This window comes from Salmo salar, chromosome ssa06 (assembly GCF_905237065.1).
Source record: "Salmo salar chromosome ssa06, Ssal_v3.1, whole genome shotgun sequence".
In the NCBI taxonomy this organism is placed as follows: domain Eukaryota; kingdom Metazoa; phylum Chordata; class Actinopteri; order Salmoniformes; family Salmonidae; genus Salmo; species Salmo salar.
In genome coordinates, this window is record NC_059447.1 from 41,211,005 (window position 1) to 41,234,495 (window position 23,491).

At 44.6% G+C, this 23,491-nt stretch overlaps 1 protein-coding gene across 3 annotated transcripts in view; it reads left to right on the top strand.

The window, feature by feature from the left end:
* The window catches only part of LOC106607288 (zinc finger protein 385C), a 183,047-nt gene that overhangs the window by 138,098 nt on the left and 21,458 nt on the right, over positions 1–23,491 (top strand). For all 3 annotated transcript variants that reach the window (XM_014204102.2, XM_014204101.2, XM_014204104.2), the window contains 2 exons: positions 17,700–17,842; positions 22,539–22,649. In XM_014204102.2, coding sequence (XP_014059577.1) covers positions 17,700–17,842; positions 22,539–22,649 — 254 coding nt within the window. The remainder of the gene's footprint in view (positions 1–17,699; positions 17,843–22,538; positions 22,650–23,491) is intronic.

Sequence of the window (23,491 nt, forward strand, 5' to 3'; positions counted from 1 at the left end):
CCTACAGGCCCTAACCAACAGTGCAATTTTTAAGTAAAAAAAAAAGGTATTCTGTCCCATTTACTGTGATTCATTACCAGAAGGCCATATAACCCATCTAAATAAACACTTTGAATGTGCTTTCTTCTCACACGCAGAATGCTATGGCAATGTGTGTAATTGTTCATTCATTTTGAAGTACTTTTCTCCCGTTTTGTTTCCTTAGTGTTCTGAGATCACTTGCAAAGAATGGCACAGAGATTGGACTTAGTCATTATTGCTTTGTTCATTTCCTTTGATGTCTGAAGTCTATGCATGTGTGTGTGCGCATGTGTTAGTTATGCGTGGGTTGACTTATACGCCACAGTCCCTACAGTTATATCTGCAGGGCAGACGGGTTTAGGGTCATTAAATATTGTGTGGATGAAGGGCAGGTGGATGAAGGGCAGGTGGGTGGCGGGCGGTTTGAATAAAAAGAAAACAATATCTTTAAAAAAAAAATCCAGAAATGAAGTATTCTTGTGCAATTTATATCTATAGGCTACATTGAGGTTTTTCTTTAATCATTTTATGCTATCATGTATTAGTGCATTAGCCTAGGGGTCTAACTGGACGCGCGCCAAATAACCTACATGTCAATCGCCAAATGCTTTTGGGAAAGGGCAAAAAAAAAGCTGATGTCAATCCAAGGAGAAAAAAAGGACAATGTTGGAGTATAATTCAATAAGCTGCAAAATGGAGAGTTGAAAATAAAGAGAAGGGAGGGACAGAAAAGTAATGTTTGGAAAATATTTGGTGAAGTGGTAAAAGAGGATGATAGCAGTGCCAGCTATGTTATATGTGGTGATTGTGAGACGCTATACAAATTCCACAGTCACAAGACGGGACTTCAAATAGGGGTATTGAATGTTAAGGGAATTGTAGCCTACTGTTCAGATGGGTTAAATGGAAGCTGAAATCTGGACACTGACTCTATGTCCATAACCTCTCACATAGCCTTAATATTAACTCCTGCAGAACTAAGCATTTCTTGCAGTAAAATGACACACCAAATGTAGGCAACAGTTTTATGAAATATGATTTCTTTCTTTCAGAATCTTGAGACAATGCGAATGCTCAGTTAGATACGACCTGTAGAGGTGCTATCTTTATCAGCATCATAAAAGCTGATAGCGTTTCAACCGCATAAGAGGCATTCAAGCCAAACTGAAATCTTATCAGAATGTCGTTTTCACAGCCTTCTATTTTCTTACAACCCTTCAAGCTGATGTCATTTGGACGTTTTGCACAGAAAATCATTTTGCCCGGGACCCGAACCGTATTTGCTCTGTGAAAGAAGATGACAGAGAGAACTTTACAGAGAGAACTTTTTTCCTTTTATCGATTTATGACATTATTCTGGTGAGCAAGGGTTGATTTAGTCTTCTAGGCAGGGGCGAAAATCTGATATCAACTTTGGAGGGGACAATTACATTACATTTTCTCAAGAGCAATTCCTGAGGGGGACACCAAAAGTAGTGCTGTAACACATAGCCTACGTTTAATATGGTAAATGTATATTGAGGAACCAAAGAAATAAGGTGTTTGCCGTACTCCTAACTACCGGTACCCAAAACTACACAACTAATCACAACAGCAATACCATTGCCTTTAACAAATCTTAGTTCAGTCACCAGTTTAAGTTGAGAGTGGGGGTATCCATGGCATTTTCCAATTATGTTCCTATTTTACAAATAAAAAAAATGGAGAACCTTTCATAATGTTGCCAAACAAAGACTCAACAAACTTACCTGAGACTCCCTGTCTCTGCCAGTCTGTCCCTGCATATCTGTCCCCAACTCTGCTGTCTGTGTGCCATCTGTTGCCTGCTCTGCCTAATGACATCATTGTGAAACATTTCCATTAGAATTTCATTTCTTTCTTATGAACATTTGATCAACTAGTCTTTTTGATATTAGGCTACTAGGGTTCTTACTTTGCGTTTTGGTGTACTGAAAAATACTCTGATGTCCGTCTTTTTTCTGCCATTTTTCTGCCATTTTTCTACCTGGTTGGCTACACACACACACAGTATGTAGGTTATTTACAGTAGGAGATGGGCTTCTATCATCTTATCTTCTATCATTCTATATGGGCTTCGATCTAAAAGGTAGCTAGCAAATGTGAAACGGATTGCAGTGACAAGAGTTGACAGCTGTATGAGTTCACCATTTACACAACATATGCTGCAACCTTTTGTAATTTTAATCGTTTGTTTCATATTGGCTGGCTTCTAACAATAGCTGAATTTGCAAAGCTAGCGAGCACCAATTCAGTGGTGTTTGCTATAATCTTTGCTACCCGGGTTAAATAAAGGTGAAATAAAATATATAAATAAAAGTTCCCTTGCGACAATTTAGCTTTTGCAACGAGACCATTAAATATATTTAAAACAATGGTAGAAGAGAGTGTAGTTCTGTTCAGTTTATCGCTAACCTTATCACAGGGACTTTGAAGCACTAACTTACATGCATGCTGATCTTTGACGACGCCACATAAATGGAATAGGTACTAGCTAGCTTAATAGTTAATATTTGCGCGCTAGCTCTGCATATTCAGCTAGTGTGTGTGCGCGATTGACTGGATTAACCTCACGTCAGTTACGTGCATTGAGTGCCTTTCAGACAGTAGATACGACCTCTACGTTACCTCGCAAGCTAAGGAACTGGCAGTGGATCAAACCATTGTGAGGCAAAGGTTGGGGGGGTCGCAATCTTTTGAAACTTAAAAACGAGCTATTAAGTGTCTATAATCAGCACAATTACTTTCATTGCGTATTATTAATATTATTTAAATTACATAGTTATGTTTCAGTGATATATTGGGGGGGACAAATCATATTTTTCCCAGGATGGGGGGGTCGTGTCCCCCCCGTCCCCCCCGGGATTTCCGCCCCTGCTTCTAGGGCAGGTGTTCCGTGCACCCCGTCTATTTCTATGGCCACAAGCACTGTTCATGACACAAACTGTTCACCCCCTCTTGTTGGCGGAGAGAATATTTAGCAGGTTTAAAGCATATTTCCTGCAATTCTACACATTTTGTCACGGGGTGCAGAAAACATTTTTCAGTTTTAAAGCTAATTTTCTTGCAATACATTTTGCCATGTCTAACGTGTAATTCATGTGATTCAAACATTATCACAAAATCTATGGGCAAAGAAAAAAAACGCTAGCGGACATGGGCTAGTTGATCTGGACATTTCTGACAAGTTATAAATATCTCTCTAATGTATGTAATGACTGACATGACGAAGAAAACTGATGATGCACTACCCAGTTTATAAATTGCACCATGTACCATTACAACAACAAGAGTATGTTGAAAGCCGGACTGACCCCATAGTGGATGCCAAACTGTGAGGTGTGCCCCTGAGGGGTCGGGAGGAGGGGTGCGTGTATCTAACTATCGCAAAAGCTGACGAACAAATAGCCTACCGAAATGTTGGAAAATATAAGCAGAAACATATCTAAATCAGGCCCCAAAATGTACAACAACAAAAAAGTTCACTTAATTACATATAGTTGGGCCGTTATTAGCAATTGCGGGTGTTTGCGGGTGGACAAACAGCTGACCCGCGCACCACTAGGTGTGTGTGTGTGTGTGTGTGTGAGACTCTTTACGTTCTCTCTCTCTCTCTCTCTCTCTCTCTCTCTCTCTCTCATATATCAGCGTAGAGATATATTTAGCAAGCAACCTCTTCCTCATACTTATTTTCACCAACCTCAAATCCTAGTCGTCCTCCAATCGGGGACCCTCGGCTGGCCCACCGTGGCTAATCAGTCTATAATGAGATGTCACAGTTGGCATGACGGCAGAGTGATGGTCGGCTGCTCAGCCTGAAATGTATTCATGTAAAAAAAAACACGAAGCAGTTAATGCCACTTCCACAAATGACTCAATTTGCTGAGGAAATGAACCTCATCTGAGCTCCTGTCAATCCAACAGGGATTCCCAATCCCTGGGTCTGGGAGTGTAGCCCATCTGTATGAGTAGCACGTTTATTTTTCCTATCCATTACATTTGTGTGATGGGCTCATGCTAAACATAATCCATCATCAAGTAGTAGACTCCGTGAAACGTATTTTGAAAACGTTTTGACACACCAATAATGTGTGCAATGTATGATGGTAATGATGGTTAGGTAATGATGATATAAGCTATACGCTAACCACTTCCTTTATGAATGTTAAAGTTGTGTATGTACATTACCTCTGGTGACTTAGAGGCCCTTTAAAGGTGCTACACATAGGATTTGATCGAATTTTTGCATTGTAATTTCAGAAAATGTCCATAATATTATACCAGCTTCTAACAGCTTGTAAAAACAATATATTTTGTTATTGGAAACATATTTAACAGTTTAGATGGTATAATGATACCCTACACTGTTCAGTGCTTGTTTCCTCACATAAACTGAAATTTAGCGAATAGTGTAGAATTTTAGCAGCCAGAAAAGGACAGACTAGATAACCAAGTCAGAACAGCTTTCCTAGTTTGACAACCGATGTTGCTCCAGTTTGAGACATCAACAGGCGAACATCACAGCCAAACACTGGCAGGCAAGTAATACTGCGAAACATGATTATTCTGCTATTAGCACCTGATATGGACATTTTCTGAAACTAAAATGCTAATTAAAAAAATAAAATCCTACGTGTAGTACCTTTAAAAAGCACCACTATTTTATACCTATAAGCATCTACTCCTGTCTGGAGGTAGGGCCCGTCACTATCTCTCAAAAAGGAGGAGAGCAGATAAGAAACTGCGTGAATAATTACTTAAAATTCTTGCCCTCAAAAAAGGAAAGAAACATTTCTTTTTCTGAGGTTGTTTTTCTGTTTATCGACATGCTGAATTTCTGTGTACAGCTGCCTCTACAGAGCTATAGCCAGCCGTGGGCGCCATTCTGCATAGATTAATGCATTTGATATGTCCTCCTCCTCCTCCTATTTTGCTCCTGGTTTAGTGCTAGAAATCATAACTGTCTCCTCTCTGTGGCTGGGGCTCTGCTCTCCCCTCATGGAGCTGTGTAGGGGGGAGCTCATGGAGCTGTGCAGGGGGGAGCTGGGCAATTTGTTTCTGGATGGCTCCAGGCTTATCGGCTCTGCTCGACAGATGGGCCGCGTGCCTGCCTTCTCTCCTCAGGTTCGGGGTGGGCGCACGCTGCTCTCTTTGCTGCGCCTGACAAAACTCATTACAGGTGCTCCCCGGGAGAGACGATGTCTGCACGAGGTCCCGTTACACTTGCCGAACCCCGCATCGCCGTGGAGCACTGCCGACCCGTAGCCAAAGAGACAAAACCCATTTGGGAGTTTCAGTGTGGTTGAGTGATACTGGACTCACATTCTCAAGGCTCACAGGTTACAGACACATAGTGAGGGAAGACCTAGTCTACAACGACAAAACACAACTGGCAGATATGATGAAGAGGATTCTGAGGATTTCTACTAAGTAAAAGCCGCATTTAACATAGAAGTTAATTAAGGTGCCGAAACATTTAAAATATATATTATTTAACTAGGCAAATCAGTTAAGAACAAATTCTTATTTACAATGATGGCCTTCACGGTATGCTTCGTATAGGCTATTCATTCATCTTAATGATATTTTCCATCAATAAATGTTCAAATCAACGGCTTAGGGAAACATGAACTGACTATATCTCTGGGTCGCGTTTGAAGAGACCTGCCTGCGTTTCTCCTCGTAATTGAATTTAAGCTATAACCTTGTGGTTAGTCAATAGCGGCAACACAAGCAGAAGCTGATGTTTGTGTGATAACGCCAACGTGGCAGAGTGGTAGCGTCTCAAGCCAGGGGCTGTTATTGATCCTATTTAAACTGCTGTCTCGCTTCATCTTTTATTCATTGGCTTTGGTTCATTTACTTATGCACTTTAAAAACACGGAGTAATGCTGAGCAGCCCAAGGCGTTGTTTCACTCTGATTCTCTGCTCTTCTGCTCTTATCATCCCTTCTGCTCAGGGCTTCTCAGATAGGGAAGATTGTAATGGGATGAAGACTGTGTGATGTCTATTTATAAAGCATAGCATCATTTTTATATTTTTTTTATTTCACCTTTATTTAACCAGGTAGGCTAGTTGAGAACAAGTTCTCATTTACAACTGCGACCTGGCCAAGATAAAGCAAAGCAGTGCGACACAAAAAACAACACAGAGTTACACATGGAATAAACAAACATACAGTCAATAACACAATAGAAATAAAAGGCTATATACGGTGTGTGCAAATGAGGTAAGATAAGGGAGGTAAGGAAATAAATAGGCCATAGTGGCGAAGTAATTACAATTTAGCAATTAAACACTGGAGTGATAGATGTGCAGAAGATGAATGTGCAAGTAGAGATACTGGGGATGCAAAGGAACAAAAATAAATAACAGTATGGGGATGAGGTAGTTGGATGGGCTATTTACAGATGGGCTATGTACAGGTGCAGTGATCTGTGAGCTGCTCTGACAGCTGGTGCTTAAAGTTAGTGAGGGCGATATGAGTCGTTCCAGTCATTGGCAGCAGAGAACTGGAAGGAAAGGCGGCCAAATGAGGAATTGGCTTTGGTTGTGACCAGTGAAATATACCTGTGAAATCGGCCCGAGAATTGAACCCTGTGGAACCCCCATAGACTGTCAGAGGTCCGGACAACAGGCCCTCCGATTTGACACACTGAACTCTGTCTGAGAAGTAGTTGGTGAACCAGGCGAGGCAGTCATTTGAGAAACCAAGGGAATCTGTCTGTGCAGGTAGACAGTAATTGCTGTTGGGGAGTATAGTATTTCTTTAAACACTGTGGCACTAAGGCTTTGTTTATCCTGTCTTTATTGGGGTTTCTTATGAGGACCATGACCATGTTGGGTGACACTTTATTAGGATAGTCTGGGTAGTCCACCTGTAGATGCACTACAGATGGTCATACTATCAACTAACTACACAGGTGTATAAAATCGAGCTCACCGCCATGCAATCTCCATAGACAAACATTGGCAGTAGAATGGCCCGTACTGAAGAGATCCGTTACTTTCAGCGTGGCACCATCATAGGATGCCACCTTTCCAACAAGGCAGTTTGTCAAATTTCTGCCCTGCTAGTGCTGTCCCGGTCAACTGTAACTGCTGTTATTGTGAAGTGGAAATGTCTAGGTAGGCCACACAAGCTCACAGAAGGCCACACAAGCTCACAGAACGGGACCGCCGGGTGCTGAAGCGCATAGCACGTAAAAATTGTCTGTCCTCGGTTGAAACACTTCCTACCGAGTTCCAAACTGCCTCTGGAAGCAACATCAGCACAATAACTGTTCATTGGGAGCTTCATTAAATTCATTTCCATGGCTGAGCAGCCACACACTCTGGAGCAGTGGAAACGCGTTCTCTGCAGTGATGAATCACGCTTCACCATCTGGCAGTCCGATGGATGAACCTGGGTTTGGTGGATACCAGGAGAACGCTACCTTCCCCAATGCATAGTGCCAACTGTAAAGTTTGGTGGAGGAGGAATAATGGTCTGGGGATGTTTTTCATGGTTCGGGATAGGCCCCTTAATTCCAATGAAGGGAAATCTTAATGCTACGGCATACAATGTCATTCTAGACGATTCTGTGCAACTTTGTTGCAACAGTTTGGGGAAGGACCTTTCCTGTTTTAGCATGACAATTTCCCCATTGCTCAAAGCGAGGTCCATACAGAAATGGTCTGTCGATATCGTTGTGGAAGAACTTGACCGCCTTGCCAGAACCCTGACCTCAACCCCATCAAACACCTTTGGAAGGAATTTGAACGCATACGGCGAGCCAAGCCTAATTGTCCAACATCAGTGCCCGATCTCACAAATGCTCTTGTGGCTGAATGGAAGCAAGTCCCCGCAGCAATGTTCCAACATCTAGTGGAAAGCCTTCCCAGAAGAGTGGAGGCTGTTATAGCAGCAAAGGTGAGGACCAACTCCATATTAATGAGATGTTCGAAGAGTAGGTGTCCACATACTTTTGACCATGTAGTGTATCTGTTGATAAGAAACTGCTTGCTAAGGTTAAGGTCAGGATAATGGTTAAGGTTAGGGTTAGTGCCCAGGGTTAGGCTTAATAGATAGTTCGTTGAAATGTTACTGATAGTGTGTAGACAGTCTGTAGAGCAGGGATCATCAGCTAGGTTCAGCCGCGGGACGTTTTTTTTCTTCTTGAGCGGACGATCAGGGGGCCGGAATATAATTGCAAATAACTTGTAGACTGCAAATTGACCGCAAGAAGCCCAAACAGATATAATATTTGACTAAAACATAATCATTCCAAACATTGCGTACATTTGTATAAGATCACATATACAGTATCTCTCTATTATGCGTGAGAATACTTTGGAACAGATGTATATTTTAATCACAGGGAACTGATTATATGGTGTTTTTACAGTCTTTTATGTCTGACAATAAAAATGTAAAATACTTTAATCGGAAAACTTGGGGGGGCAAATGAAATGACCCAGGGGCCAAATTGGGCCTACGGCCTGCCATTTGGGGAACCCTGCTGTAGAGCATCTACAGATGGACTATCCAAATAAAGTGTTACCCATGGTGCAGGTGCTGGTGGAGTATCAATATTTCCAACCCAATGGTTAGGATTCGGTGCTCTCACCGCCGCGGCCCGGGTTCGATTCCTGGTCAGGGAGCTACTCCTTGGGCTCCCGAGTGGCGCAGCAGTCTAAGGCACTGCATCTCAGTGCTAGAACTGTCACTACAGACTCTGGTTCGATCCCGGGCTGTATCACAACCGGGCGTGATCAGGAGTCCCATAGGGCGGTGCACAATTGGCCCAGCGTTTTCCGGGTTAGGGTAGGGTTTGGCTGGGGTAGGCTGTCATTGTGAAATAAGAATTTGTTGTTAACTGACTTGCCAAGTTAAATAAAGGTTATATAAAAAATCCCTAATTTCCCAACATTAGTTGCATCTTACTGTACACTCTTCTCCTTCATTGAAGGGCACTCCTACTGTGCCAGTCCCACCCTCACCTCAACATATTCCTTTAGGAAGCATCAAAAGGAGCCTGAGAGGCAGACGGACAGTGTTAGTGGAGTTCATATTCACACAGATGACTATCTGACTTTGAACATTTCCTCTCAAAGACCCTGTCACAGGGAAGGCTGCGTTTTCCTCCCTCCTGAGTGTACCCTATTTTCCAATGGCAGGTCAAACTGTGCCTAGCCATGTGTTAAATCAGGTCGCATGGAGGCTTCTGTCACCTCCCACTAGCGGCAGAAAGAGTTTTTGGAGATGAAGGGGAAGGAGATAGAAGGTGAAAGGAGGACAGAACGAAGCAGGGGGAAGTAGTTTTCAACAACCAATTACCTCAGTGGTTTCCTGGAGAAAGTGCACTAACCTAGTTTGGTTGGTGGAAGTGGTTGTGTAAATGTGTTTCTCCTTGGTGAAGAACAGGAAATGTGCTATTTATCTGCACTTCAGTTGTCCATCTTGTGGTGTTTCAGGGTCTCTTCCAGCTTTGACACTAAACAGGGAGTGTCACATAACAAAGTAGTGAGAGAACGTAGTTCTGTTAACAACGGACAATCATACACTTGATTAAACAGCCATTTCAGAGAGGGAGGTGAGGACGGGAGATCAGTTCCGCACAAATAAACTCTGCAGTGCTGTCACATAAGCCATAAACCCCTCCCACACACACACACACACACACACACACAGTCATAGACAAAATACACAAATAGTCATACACTGTTATAGGACACATACACACTTTAACACACACAGTTATACACTTAATCATACATACACTGTCTGCGCTACCAACACAACACAAGTGACCCAGAAAAATAAGAGAAAAATAAATTCCAAACAGCTTTAAAGGAGGGAGGGAACGGTCTGTTCAATACTCTCTGACAGCACAGCAGCCGGAAGAGATTCCCTTTGACTCTCTATGACTCAAACGGGATTTCAGATTGCATGTCATTCAGGGCGTTTACACACCATGTTTACTCTCCTTGTCTCCTTGTGTTCTTCCGTATCAGACACAAACAGGCTGAAATACCAGCCTTCCTCTGTCAGACTTCATTGTAATAGAATAGTATGGGTGAGATCATTAACTTAGCATCGTTAAAAGAAACAAATATACTTCTGTTAATTTCATGCAGGAAAAGAGAATCAATTGGCCTGAACACTGAGCTATTATTTCCTTCATTATCCATGGACCATGCGCTGTTCCATCTAATCAACTTCAGATCACATTTTAAACTCAGGTTTTCATATTGCCATTATGCTTGAAGGAGAGTATGGACAGAGGGATAGAGAGAGAAATGGAGAGAAGAATAGAGGGATAGCGAGAGCGTCGGTGGGAGTCTTTAATTAAAGCTGATTATGCTTAATGTTCTCCGTCCATGCGGTAATGGCTCCCGTGGTAGTCCTCACACAACCTCGGGATTAAGCGGAAGTTAATTGGCTGTTAAGACTCTCCCTTTCTTTTCCCTCTCAGACCGTCTTTTCCCCCCTCTTTCTCTCCTTCAGAGGAATCGGAGCGAGTGACCGCCTGTGGCTTTTCAGTATTTTAATTGACGCTACGGCTGTAATCTATGAGAACATTTCCAAACTGTCTCACTGGGCTCAGAGCCACTTTCACATACAACACAGTTCATGGGCTAAAATATTAGGTATTTTATGGCTTCTAACGGTTGCATCCCAAATGGCACTCTATTTAGTGCACTTTTGACTAGAGTCCACTGGGTTACTCAAGTAGTGCCCTATACGTATATGGTTGCAATCTAAGAGTTGGCTACCAGTTCTATTTATAACCTAGGAATTGTAGTTCTGGGCTGATACTACCTTGTCACATCCTGACCTATCAGTGCATGGTCTGAGGCAGGCTATGGCTGCCTATTAGAGGCTCGGGGGACAGAGCCTAGCATGAGCAACAGCCTTGTGACTGACTGGGACTGTGCGTGTCACTCCTCGTCCCTTAGTGTGCACATTTGGTAAGTTATGATGAAGAGCTCCGTCAGGCATTCAGGGGTTGTGTAAGAGGAGCATCTCAAGAGAACACACACACAGACGGAGGGGGTAGTGGCGGAATGTTTGGAGTTATAAAACAAAAATGGTATTATCTTATTAGCATAAAACGAACTGGGCTCGCACTCACATGCTCTTATTGTGATACTGGCCCTTCACTAAAGGAGCATGTTTTCTCCCTTTAATGGAATCCATGGACAAGCACCGGGCCTACATTCCTACATGAGTTCCGTTTACCCAGCTGGATATGACAGTTTATCTGACAGAATACATTACATTGCTCAGCAGTTAATAGCGCTGAACCATTTTAAACCTGAGTTAGTGTCAGCGGTGTATTCATGTGGCTGTGATTGTCCTTGGGGCGTTTGCCAATCAGTCGAGAGCCCATATCTTTCACCACAGTGACTAGTCTCAGTGACAAAGCCATAAACAAAAGGCACATCCAGCTCAGGATCTGAATGATCTGCCTTCCCTCTCTTACAGTACAATACAGGACATTAACGTTGGACATTCAGACTACCGAAATAGAACGGAAGTCATTTTATGTCCTTTATGTCCTATGTGGCTCTAGGGCTTCCTGTCAACCTTGCTGAAGGACACAGCAGCAGTAGTGATGTCCATAGGGCATTATGCCACCCTGCCACCCTCAGGTCTCTGTCTCCCTGTCCACTCCCCCACTCTGCTCTGCACCACATCACTGCTACCACATGAAGGTCCTCTACAGCCGGCGGACGCATCTTTAGGAGCCTGCTGTCTTCTTTATGTTGTCCTGCAGCGCCCTGTCCATCTCTGTTTGTTAGAGAGAGAGAGGGATCGGGGAGGGATCCAATCAGCTGGTTCTGAACCAAGCCCACTGTGCCAACCAACACAGATAATTACAAAGGGCTGTAAATAGACATGCAGCCTTTCCTCTCTCCTTCCTTCCTTCCTTCCCTCCCTCCATCCTCCACCACTCAATGGGGGTTAGGGAGGTTTGAGGGGTGGTGGGAGAATAACGATGGGGAATAGGTAGTCTAGCGCTTATGAGCGTTGGACCAGTAACCGAAAAGTCATTGGTTTGAATTCCCTAGGTTAAAAAGCTGTCGACGTGCCCTTGAGCAAGACACTTTACCCTAATTGATCCTGTAAGTTGCACTGAATAAGAGCGCCTGCTAAATGACTAAAATGTAAATCATTATAAAGGCAAAAGGGGAGGGGCTTACACAAAGGCCAGAAATACAGAACCAGTCTAAAGTTTGGACACAGCTACTCATTCAAGGGTTTTTCTTAATTTTTTACAATTTTCTACATTGTAGAATAATAGTGAAGACATCAACACAATGAAATAACACATATGGAATCATGTAGTAAACAAAAAAGAGTTATACAAATCAAAATATATTTTTGATTTTAAATTCTTCAAAGTAGCCACCCTTTGCCTTGATGACAGCTTTGCACACTCTTGGCATTCTCTCAACCAGCTTCACCTGGAATGCTTTTCCAACAGTCTTGAAGGGGTTCCCACATATGCTGAGCACTTGTTGGCTGCTTTTCCTTCACTCTGCAGTCCAGCTCATCTCAAACCATCTTAATTGGGTTGAGGTTCACGGTGGGAACCACACATGCGGAGATCGTCCGTTCACGTACTCTGCGTCTCATAAAGACACGGCGGTTGGAACCAAAAATCTCAAATTTGGACTCATCAGACCAAAGGAATGTTTCTTGGCCCAAGAAAGTCTTCTTATTGGTGTCCTTTAGCAGTGGTTTCTTTGCAGCAATTTGACCGTGAAGGCCTGATTCACACAGCCCCCTCTGAACAGTTGATGTTGAGATGTGTCTTTTACTTGAACACTGTGAAACATTTATTTGGACTGCAATTTCTGAGGCTGGTAACTTTAATGAACTTATCCTCTGCAGCAGAGGTAACTCTGGGTTTTCCTTTCCTGTGGCGGTCCTCATGAGAGCCAATTTCATCATAGCGCTTGATGGTTTTTGTGACTGCACTTGAAGAAACTTTCCAAGTTCTTGAAATGTTCCGGATTGACTGACCTTCATGTCTTCAATTAATGATGGAGTGGTCATTTCTCTTTGCTTATTTAAGCTGTTCTTGCCATAATATGGACTTGGTCTTTTACCAAATAGGGCTATCTTCTGTATACCACCCCTACCTTGTTGCAACATAACTGATTTGGCTCAAACGTATTAAGAAGGAAAGAAATTCCACAAATGAACTTTTAACAAGGCACACCTGTTAATTGAAATGCATTCCAGGTGACTACCTCATGAAGCTGGTTGAGAGAATGCCAAGGGTGTGCAAAGCTGTCATCAAGGAAAAGGGTGGCAATTTTGATTTTTTTTAACACTTTTCTGGTTACTACATGACTTTTGATGTCTTCTATTGTCTTTACAATTATTCTAAAATGTAGAAAATAGTAAAAATAAAGACAAACCCTGAAATGGGTAGGTGTATATGCATACATTTTTTTCTATTAAAAACCGCAGTCTCAGGCCTCCCGTGTGGCGCAGTGGTCTAAGGCACTCTATCGCAGTGCTTGAGGTGTCACTACAGACCCGGGTTCATTCCCAGGCTGTGTCACAACCGGCTGTGACTGGGAGTCCCATAGGGTGGCGTACAATTGGCCTAGTGTCGTCTGGGTTAGGGGAGGGTTTGGCTCATCGCAATCTGTCGAGTCCTTGTGGCGGGCCGGGCGCTTGCAGGCTGACTCGGTCGTCAGTTGAACAGTGTTTCCTCCAGCACATTGATGCGGGCGGGTGTTAAGAAGTGTGGTTTGGCGAGTCATGTTTCGGAGGACGCATGACTCGACCTTTGCCTCTCACGAGTTGCAGCGATGAGACAAGATCGTAATTGGATATCACAAAATTGGGGAGAAAAAGGGACAAAAAATACAATTTAAAAAAATGTACCACAGTCAATGTGGAAATAGTGTTCGTAATGTAATCACATAAGGTTTTGATGAACATCATGCTGTGCCTGATGATGGTAGATGTTGTGTAACTGAGTCATGTGTTAAGGCGAAATGTGGTGTTGTGATGGTCAGTGGAGGAAGAGGAGTGTGGATTAAGTTCTAGAGACAGTCAGCACAGTAAGCAGAGTCCTCTCCCACAGTCTGGACTGGACATTCTGTTTTAACACAGAAGTCTTGTTGTCTGGACAGCCACTGATGCATAAACACATCAGAGCCTGCACACCGGTGTGTCTTTGGACAGACAACACACACACACACACACACTCATTACACACCACATTAAATGAGAATGACGCAATGTGATAGAAGGAGGTTAGCTGTGGCTTCAGGGCCGAATCAGCCTACCCCTCCTCCCTAACACGTCCCCACACACACACACACACACACACACACACTTTATGTACTCCTTCCCTTCTGTTGTATGTATGATGTGTTTGTTTTTGTGTACCGCTACACCGTAATACAGATTTCAGTGGCGTACACCTAGTGCATTCACATAGGCTTTGAGAACATGTCTATCCGTGCGTGTGTGTTTATTCCCTCTGTGTGTCATTTGTTTCCTGGAGGTGCGTGGCTGGAGGTATGTTAGTATGGGTTTTATGTGGTACTCACCTTCCACATCTGTCTCCGGTACACAGAGAGCAACCACTCAGTTGTCTGTGGCTGGCTGTTGTACATTCCTTGATTCCTATGCGTGTGCCTCAGCACGCCGCTAGTCTTATCATCCAAACAGGCAAACAGCCAGCCTCTTATTTAATCAACTGTATTGGGAGCCACAGAGAGTGCATCCCTCCCTCCCTCCCTCTCTATCAGCTGATAACTGTCCTCTAAGCTAGGCTAACCCTGCTCCTTCTCACGAGTGTGACATCTCGTGGTGGAAGGCTGGGGCCCACGTGACTGGAGTTGATGTCCACCCTCCATGCCGTCTCTGTGGGCGGAAGACAGACAGCAGTGGGCCGTCCTCACCCAGCACCCAGCTGGGGGCAGACACAGCCAGGCCTCTAACCAGCACGGTGAACATATGCCTGGGGCTCCAGCGTTGCCCCTTTACTCCTCAGCTCCACCGACCAATCATAAAGCTGCGTCTCAAATGGCACCCTTTTCCCTGGTCAAAAGTAGTGCACTATGTAGGGCATAGGGTGCCATTTGGGACGCATACACGGCACTCATGCTAGAGAGGGGGAGGGGCTGGTTGTCAATCTGATATCAAACCGTGAGGCAGACGGCTGTCAGGACTGCTGCCTTCCCCATTGTTATTCTGTCATGTCCATCACAGATGCCCCATACATACATACATACATACATACATACATACATACTTACTTACTTACTTACTTACTTACTTACTTACTTACTTACTTACTTGGTTACTTACTCAGTTTTTCACAATTTCTGACATTTAATCCTAGTAAAGATTCCCTGTCTTAGGTCAGTTAGGATCACCACTTTATTTTAAGAATGTGAAATGTCAGAATAATAGTAGAGAGAATGATTTTTTTCAGCTTTTATTTCTTTCATCACATTCCCAGTGGGTCAGAAGTTTACATACACTCAATTAGTATTTGGTAGCATTGCCTTTAAATTGTTTAACTTGGGTCAAACGTTTCAGGTAGCCTTCCACAAGCTTCCCACACTAAATTGGGTGAATTTTGGCCCATGCCTCATGACAGAGCTGGTGTAACTGAGTCAGGTTTGTAGACCTCCTTGCTCGCACACACTTTTTCAGTTCTGCCTACAAATTTTCTATAGGATTGAGGTCAGGGCTTTGTGATAGCCACTCCAATACCTTGACTGTGTTGTCCTTAAACCATTTTGCCACAAATTTGGAAGTATGCTTGGGGTCATTGGCCATTTGGAAGACCCATTTGCGACCAAGCTTTTACTTCCTGACTGATGTCTTGAGATGTTGCTTCAATATATCCACATAATTTCCCTTCCCCATGACGTCATCTATTATGTGAAGTGCACCAGTCCCTCCTGCAGCAAAGCACACCCACAACATGATGCTGCCACCCCAATGCTTCACGGTTGGGATGGTGTTTTTCGGCTTGCAAGCCTCCCCCTTTTTCCTCCTAACATAACGATGGTCTTTATGGCCAAACGGTTTTATTTTTGTTTCATCAGAACAGAGGACATTTCTCCAAAAACTATGATCTTTGTCCCCATGTGCAGTTGCAAACCGTAGTCTGGCTTTCTTATGGCGGTTTTGGAGCAGTGGCTTCTTCCTTGCTGAGCGACCTTGTAAACAATTGTTGGAAAAATGACTTGTGTCATGCACAAAGTAGATGTCCTAACCGACTTGCCAAAACTATAGTTTGTTAACAATACATTTGTGGAGTGGTTGAAAAATGAGTTTTAATGACTCCAACCTAATTGTATGTAAACTTCCGACTTCAACTGTACATACATACGTCATCATACCAGTCTTGTGTAATATATAATGAATAGCTAGTCTTCACTCGTTGTGTTATATGGCTATATTATATTGCAGGTCCTTGGCTTTGTGAGGACAGTGGTACTATGTATAAGGTCTCACCTCCTGATCTGCTGTTTGTTATGACGTACTGTATAGCAACCACCTAGAACCACCCATGTTTTAGCATCTAATACTTTACCAAGCTCAGCTGTGACTTAGCGTAGATAGGTCTTATGGGTCGTAATGTACCAGACAATCTCCTCTCTTTCAGAGGTGACCATTGTTATGGGATCAATTTCCTTTTTTTCTAAGGTGTGTGTTATTACGAGGTCAATCTCTTCTCTGTCTAAGGTGTGTGTTATTGTGTCCTGATATCTCCTCATCCTCCTATCGTATCCATGGTGTGTGTTGTAACGGTGTGTTGCAGTGCGCATGCTCAGGGCAGGTCTGGCGACCCAGAGATGATACTGATGATTGATCCTGGCGGTGGGATAAGTACCCAGCTCAGCACCGGCCCACTGAAACGCAGCCAGCTGGAAAATTAGAAATCTCTTCATCCCTGGTCCATTTGATATCCGGTATCATCTTCCCAGCTCGTACGGTGCAGGCCAGGCACTCCTCTCTCACAGCCAATAAATCTGTAATTAAATAATATGTGTGTGTGTGTGTGTATACGTGAGCGCCCGGTGCACGTCCTTGAAGGATTAGCTCTGGCAGTGGGGTGATAGGATGTAGGGGGGTCGTGAAGGGGGGTTGCTCACATGCCAAGCCCCCCCACCTCCCACCTTACCTACCACCTTACCTCCCATCTCACACCTTACCTCACACCTCCCACCTTACCTCACAGTTTACATCCACCATACCTCACACCTTACCTCACACCTCACTCCCATCTCACACCTTACCTCACACCTCCCACCTTACCTCACTCCTTACCTCACAACTTTTCTCCCACCTTACCTCACACCTTACCTCCCACCTCACACCTCCCATCTTACCTCACAACTCACACCTTACCTCACACTTCCCACCTTACCTCACACCTTACCTCACACCTTACCTCACATCTTACCTCCCACCTTACTTCCCACTTTCGACACCTCACACCTTACCTCCCACCTTACCTCACACCCCCCACACCTCACACCTTGCCTCCCACACCTCACACATCACCTTACCTCACTCCTTACCTACCAAACTCACTGGTAGTGAGAAGAGACAGAAAGAGACATCAAAGGGTCTCTCATGATTGTTCTGAGTGTTTGTCTAACCCTGTTGTGTTCCATCCAGGCACCTCTGCCCAGGGCAACCCCCTCCTGGCCTCCCTGCCTGTCCCGGGACGGCCCCTACAGCCCCACCTCGACCTCAAGCACTTCCTGCCTTTCAGGCTCAATGGATCTTCTCCCCTCAGCCTCTTCCCTAACTTCAGCACAGTGAGTCACACAGCACGGCATGGCACATCAACATCACCTAGTCATATTTCATGAGCTTAAGATGTCTGAAACAATAGGCTACTCAAAGTGCCTGATGCCATTACCTTAAATCCCAATATATCTGTTAGTATTGTAGAGTCACGCCCACCTATGTGCGGACATTGTCAAAGGCTCCACCCACTAGACAGATAGGGAACCAAGGTGACCAGAAAAAGACAGTATCGGTTCTTGGGGGATTTAAGAGAAGGGAAGTAAGAGTGACATTTTTAAGAGATCTGTAAATTAAAATATAGTTCATGTATTTTAACTGTACTCTAAATGAAATGTACTCCAAATAGAAATAAGCACATATAATCATTTGAGAGTGAGGGAAGGGGATATATATTGACAATGTATGAAATTGAAATATACTTGATTCTACCATGGAAAAATGATACAAACAAATATAACAGAAAAATAACTGTAAAAAATAGAGTAATGAGTTGAGTAGAATACAATGACATTATTTTCTTATTTGCATATTCTAACATGTTCTACTTTTGGAAGACCTCGACATCGCTGTTGTTTTGTATATATGTTGACTGTGCTGTTTTGAAAATGTTAAATATCATGTTAGAAGGAAAGAATGCCGTATAGAGGAGGAGGGGTTGAGTGAGCTCACGCTGAGCTGCTGACTGGGCGTCCAGGGATTCTGATGATGTAATAATCAACAACCATACTACTGTTTTAATGACCATTTTATTGACTGCTGACCCTTCAGCCCCTCACGGTGCTAGACTTGTCTCCCGGTCCCACAGACGCTTGTTACAGCCTGTAGTAGTTGGAACTTTTCATTTCTCCTGGGCTTTGAGGTATAATCGTTATTCCTAGAGTGTTTTCCCCCTCAGCATCGTGGAAGATTTAATACCAGCATCCCAGAGACAAGCCCACATATCTTTTGTTTTCGAACACACCTATAAGCCACACAGCTTTACACACCTGCAGTCTGCTGGTTACATTGCTTCAGATGCTTCTGTGTCCAGAATTAAGAAATGGTGAGTCTTTTGATCCTTCTCTTACAGGGTGTGTGTGTGTGTGTGTGTGTGTGTGTGTGTGTGTGTGTGTGTGTGTGTGTGTGTGTGTGTGTGTGTGTGTGTGTGTGTGTGTGTGTGTGTGTGTGTGTGTGTGTGTGTGTGTGTGTGTGTGTGTGTGCGCTCACTACATGACCAAGAGTATGTGGACATCTGCTTGTCAAACATCTCATTCCAAAATCATTTGCCGCTACAACAGCCTCCACTCTTCTGGGAAGGCTTTCCACTAGATTTTGGAACATTTCTGTGGGGACTTGCTTCCATTCAGCCACAAGAGCAATAGTGAGGTTGGGCACTGATGTTGGGCGATTAGGCCTGGCTCGCAATCAACGTTTCAATTCATCTCAAAGGTGTTTGATGGGGTTGAGGTCAGGGCTCTGTGCAGGCCAGTCAAGTTCTTCCACACCGATCTCTACAAAACATTTCTGTATGGACCTCGCTTTGTGCACGGGGGCATTGTCATGCTGAAACAGGAAAGGGCCTTCCCCAAACTGTTGCCACAACTTTGGAAGCAGAAAATAATTTAGAATGTCATTGTATGCTGTAGCGTTAAGATTTCCCTTCACTGGAACTAAGGGGCCTAGCCCAAACCATGAAAAACAGCCCCAGACCATTATTTCTCCTCCACCAAACTTTACAGTTGGCACTATGCATAGGGGCAAGTAGCGTTCTCCAGGCATCCGCCAAACTCAGATTCGTCTGTCGGACTGCCACATGGAGAAGTGTGATTCATCACTCCAGAGAATGCGTTTCCACTGCTCCAGCTGACGCTTGGTATTGGGCATGGTGATCTTAGTCTTGTGTGCGGCTGCTCGGCCATGGAAACCCATTTCGTGAAGCTCCCGACTAACAGTTATTGTGCTGACGTTGCTTCCAGTGGCAGTTTGGAACTCGATAGTAAGTGTTTCCACTTAGGGGCTGAGCCATTGTTGCTCCAGCCCTTACAGTTAACCGGGGCAGCTCTAGCAGGGCAGAAATATGACAAACTGACTTGTTGGAAAGGTGACGTCCTATGACGGTGCCACATTGAAAGTCACTGAGCTCTTCAGTACAGGCCATTCTACTGCCAATGTTTGTCTATGTAGATTGCATGGCAGTGTGCTCGATTTTATACCCCTGTCATTAACAGGTGTGACTGAAATAGCCAAATCCACTCATTTGAATGGGTGTCCGCATACATTTTGTCCATGTAGTGTATCAGAATGACCATTCATATTGACAACTACAATTTGCCTATATAGTGTACACTACCGTTCAAAAGTTTGGGGTCACTTAGAAATGTCCATTAAAATAACATAAAATTGATCACAAATACAGTGTACTGTAGACATTGTTAATGTTATAAATGACTATTGTAGCTGGAAATGGCAGATTTTTTTTAATGGAATATCTACGTAGGCGTACAGAGGCCCATTATCAGCAACCATCACTCCTGTGTTCCAATGGCACGTTGTATTAGCTAATCCAAGTTTATCATTTTAAAAGGCTAATTGATGTCCTGTATCAGATGGTCTTCTGGGAGCGTGCACGTGTCCTGTATCAGATGGTCTTCTGGGAGTGTGCACGTGTCCTGTATCAGATGGTGGTATGGGAGCGTGCACGTGTCCTGTATCAGATGGTGGTCTGGGAGTGTGCACGTGTGCTGTATCAGATGGTCGTCTGGGAGTGTGCACGTGTGCTGTATCAGATGGTGGTCTGGGAGCGTGCACGTGTCCTGTATCAGATGGTCGTCTGGGAGTGTGCACGTGTGCTGTATCAGATGGTGGTCTGGGAGCGTGCACGTGTCCTGTATCAGATGGTGGTCTGGGAGCGTGCACGTGTCCTGTATCAGATGGTGGTCTGGGAGCGTGCACGTGTCCTGTATCAGATGGTGGTCTGGGAGCGTGCACGTGTCCTGTATCAGATGGTGGTATGGGAGCGTGCACGTGTCCTGTATCAGGTGGTCGTGGGAAACCCTGCCTAGCCAATCACAAAGCTAGGGAGTAAACTAGCCAACCAGTCAGAGCAGCAGTATTAGTAGTAGTAACGGCTGCATTATTCATACAACCTGCCTTCCAGCACAGAAAAAACACACCACAAGAAAACGACAGTATCACCACACTATGAAGTCATCTATGAGCCACTACTTCTCTAGCATACAGCTAGCAGATGTGTTACGTAGCCTTTCGCTTGCCACCAACTCCCTAGAATTCAACCAGCCTTCAAGAGTTAATAACAGCAAATAACACCCACCTTAGACTTCTGGCACAGAATAATTAGCCTATAGCGGCTATGTGACCTAGCTAATATAACACACAGCAGACCAATACAGCTATGGAATTAATCACCAGGACCCTTCCCCCTCTTCCAGTCTCACCTTTCCTCTTTCCTAGGCTGTGTCCTAAATGGCACCCTATTCCTTGTGCACTACCGGTCCAGGTCAAAAGTAGTGCACTACATAGGGAATAGGGTGGAATTTGGGACTCTGCCCCAGTCTCAATGGTGACATTCAGGTTCTCTGGGGCCCGGTGTGGCAGAGGCACACTTTGTTCAGGGCGTGTGCAGGGGGAAGATGAATGCACCTGTCTCACGAGCCAAATAGACCCCAGTCTCTCCCTGCACCTCCCCTGCACCTCAATCATCGTTTCAGCTGCGGCCCGCCGTGAGATAGCTCCTGTCTGCAGAGGGGAGGGGGGAGAGAGGAAGAGGGCCGGACAATAGGTGCATTTATACCGGCCTGTTCAGGATGGCTGCGGGCGAACAATGGCCACATTCTCTCAGCTCCCTAAAACAAATAGTTGTGTGCAGCGTACCCTGTGAAGGTGGCCAGAGGGCACAGTCTAGAGAAGCTCTGTTTCCATGACACAGTTTTGGCTTCGGAAGGGAAAGGTTAGTTACTCCCCGAGGTAGCAGCACTGCACCGCGTTGTTTAAGGAGCCAGAATAGAGGGGCGTAGGGTTAACCTTGAGGGAACAGCAGGCAGGCAGTGTTGCACAGGATGGGGATTGTAAGACAGGTATGTTTAAGGTTGTTTCTATTCCACACCCCACCACACCTGGCCTTTGAAAACAGATTATTTAGAGTCAACACAGAAACAGAGCTGTTTTCTTTGAGTGTGTGTGTGTGTGTGTGTGTGTGTGTGTGTGTGTGTGTGTGTGTGTGTGTGTGTGTGTGTGTGTGTGTGTGTGTGTGTGTGTGTGTGTTCATGCCTGTGTGTGTATTGAGGGGCAGCCATTGTTTAGTGTTGTGCATCAGACAATAGCCAGTGCCATCCACACACACAGGCACTGTTGTGAAGTGATGCCAGGGAAGACATGTATCTGGTTACACTGAGTGTAACATGGCTTGCACATTGTTCCAGCCCTCCACAGCGGGCACAGCCACCCCCCCCCCCACCTCCCTCTCTGTCTCTGAGGAGAGGGCAGCGTTGGGCGAGCCAGAAAGTCCCTTTCTCGAGCTACTTCCCACTATACTGCCCTGGATCAGAGCTCGCATGCCATTGCATCCTCAGGCTGCCGTTAGATGTGTCTCCAATTCTCCATGCAGTTTTGTTGTGGTCAAACCCAGTGGATTTATAGGGGTATCAGGGGTCAGAGGTCACGGATGGACTGATAGATTTAACCCCTGGTCTCCTGTCTGTCCTGCAGATGGACCCGGTGCAGAAGGCGGTGATCAACCACACGTTTGGCGTCCCTCAGCCACTCAAGAAGAAACAGATCATCTCCTGTAACATCTGTCACCTGCGCTTCAACTCTCCGGTAAGAGAATGCTGTGTGTGTGTGCGTGTGTGTGTTTGTCTGCATGACTGCGAGAGGGAAAGAGAGAAAAGAGAGAGGGAGAGAGATTAAGAGAGAAGGAAAGTGAGTTGCAGACTTTAGTCGCTAGATTTGACAGTTGGAATAAATAAATATTTATTTGTTCCTTCCTTCTATCTTCTTTAATGTTTTAAGAAAATAAAGCCGTTCCAAATGACCTGAGCTCTTATCATCCTCACTGACTCACTGCAGCTTATCTGTGGCGGCTGATAGGGAGTCCAGTCGGGCTCTGAGCGTGCACGCGTGTGTTTGTGTGTGTGTATCCACACGCTCGTGCATGTGTGTTCCTCTGTGTGAAATGCTCTTATTATTCAATTGGAAGGTATTCATTTGCTTTTCTGTATTCCTGGATATCTGAAGTGGTGTGTGTGCGCGGGTGCGTGTGTGTGTTTGAGTGTACTGCGGTAGGTTGTATTGGTGCGAGGGATTAGACAGCAGGGAAAGCTTCCGTTTATCAGCAAAGAGCAGAAACAATCACGAGCCCAGGCAGGAGCCAACATTCTCAACTCTTTTGATTTCTCCCATTCCTGCCACCTCACACACACACACACACACACACACACACACACACACACACACACACACACACACACACACACACACACAGTCACATAAACAAACAACCAATGAAATGGAATGTCTTAAACACACAAACGCCTAAGAGTTGGGCAAAGGCTCATTTTTAAAAATGAAAATAAACTCTCTTTCTCTTTCTCCCTGTCCCTCTCTCTCGCTCTCTCACTTACGCATACACACAGAGGAACACACAAATACTGTTTCACACA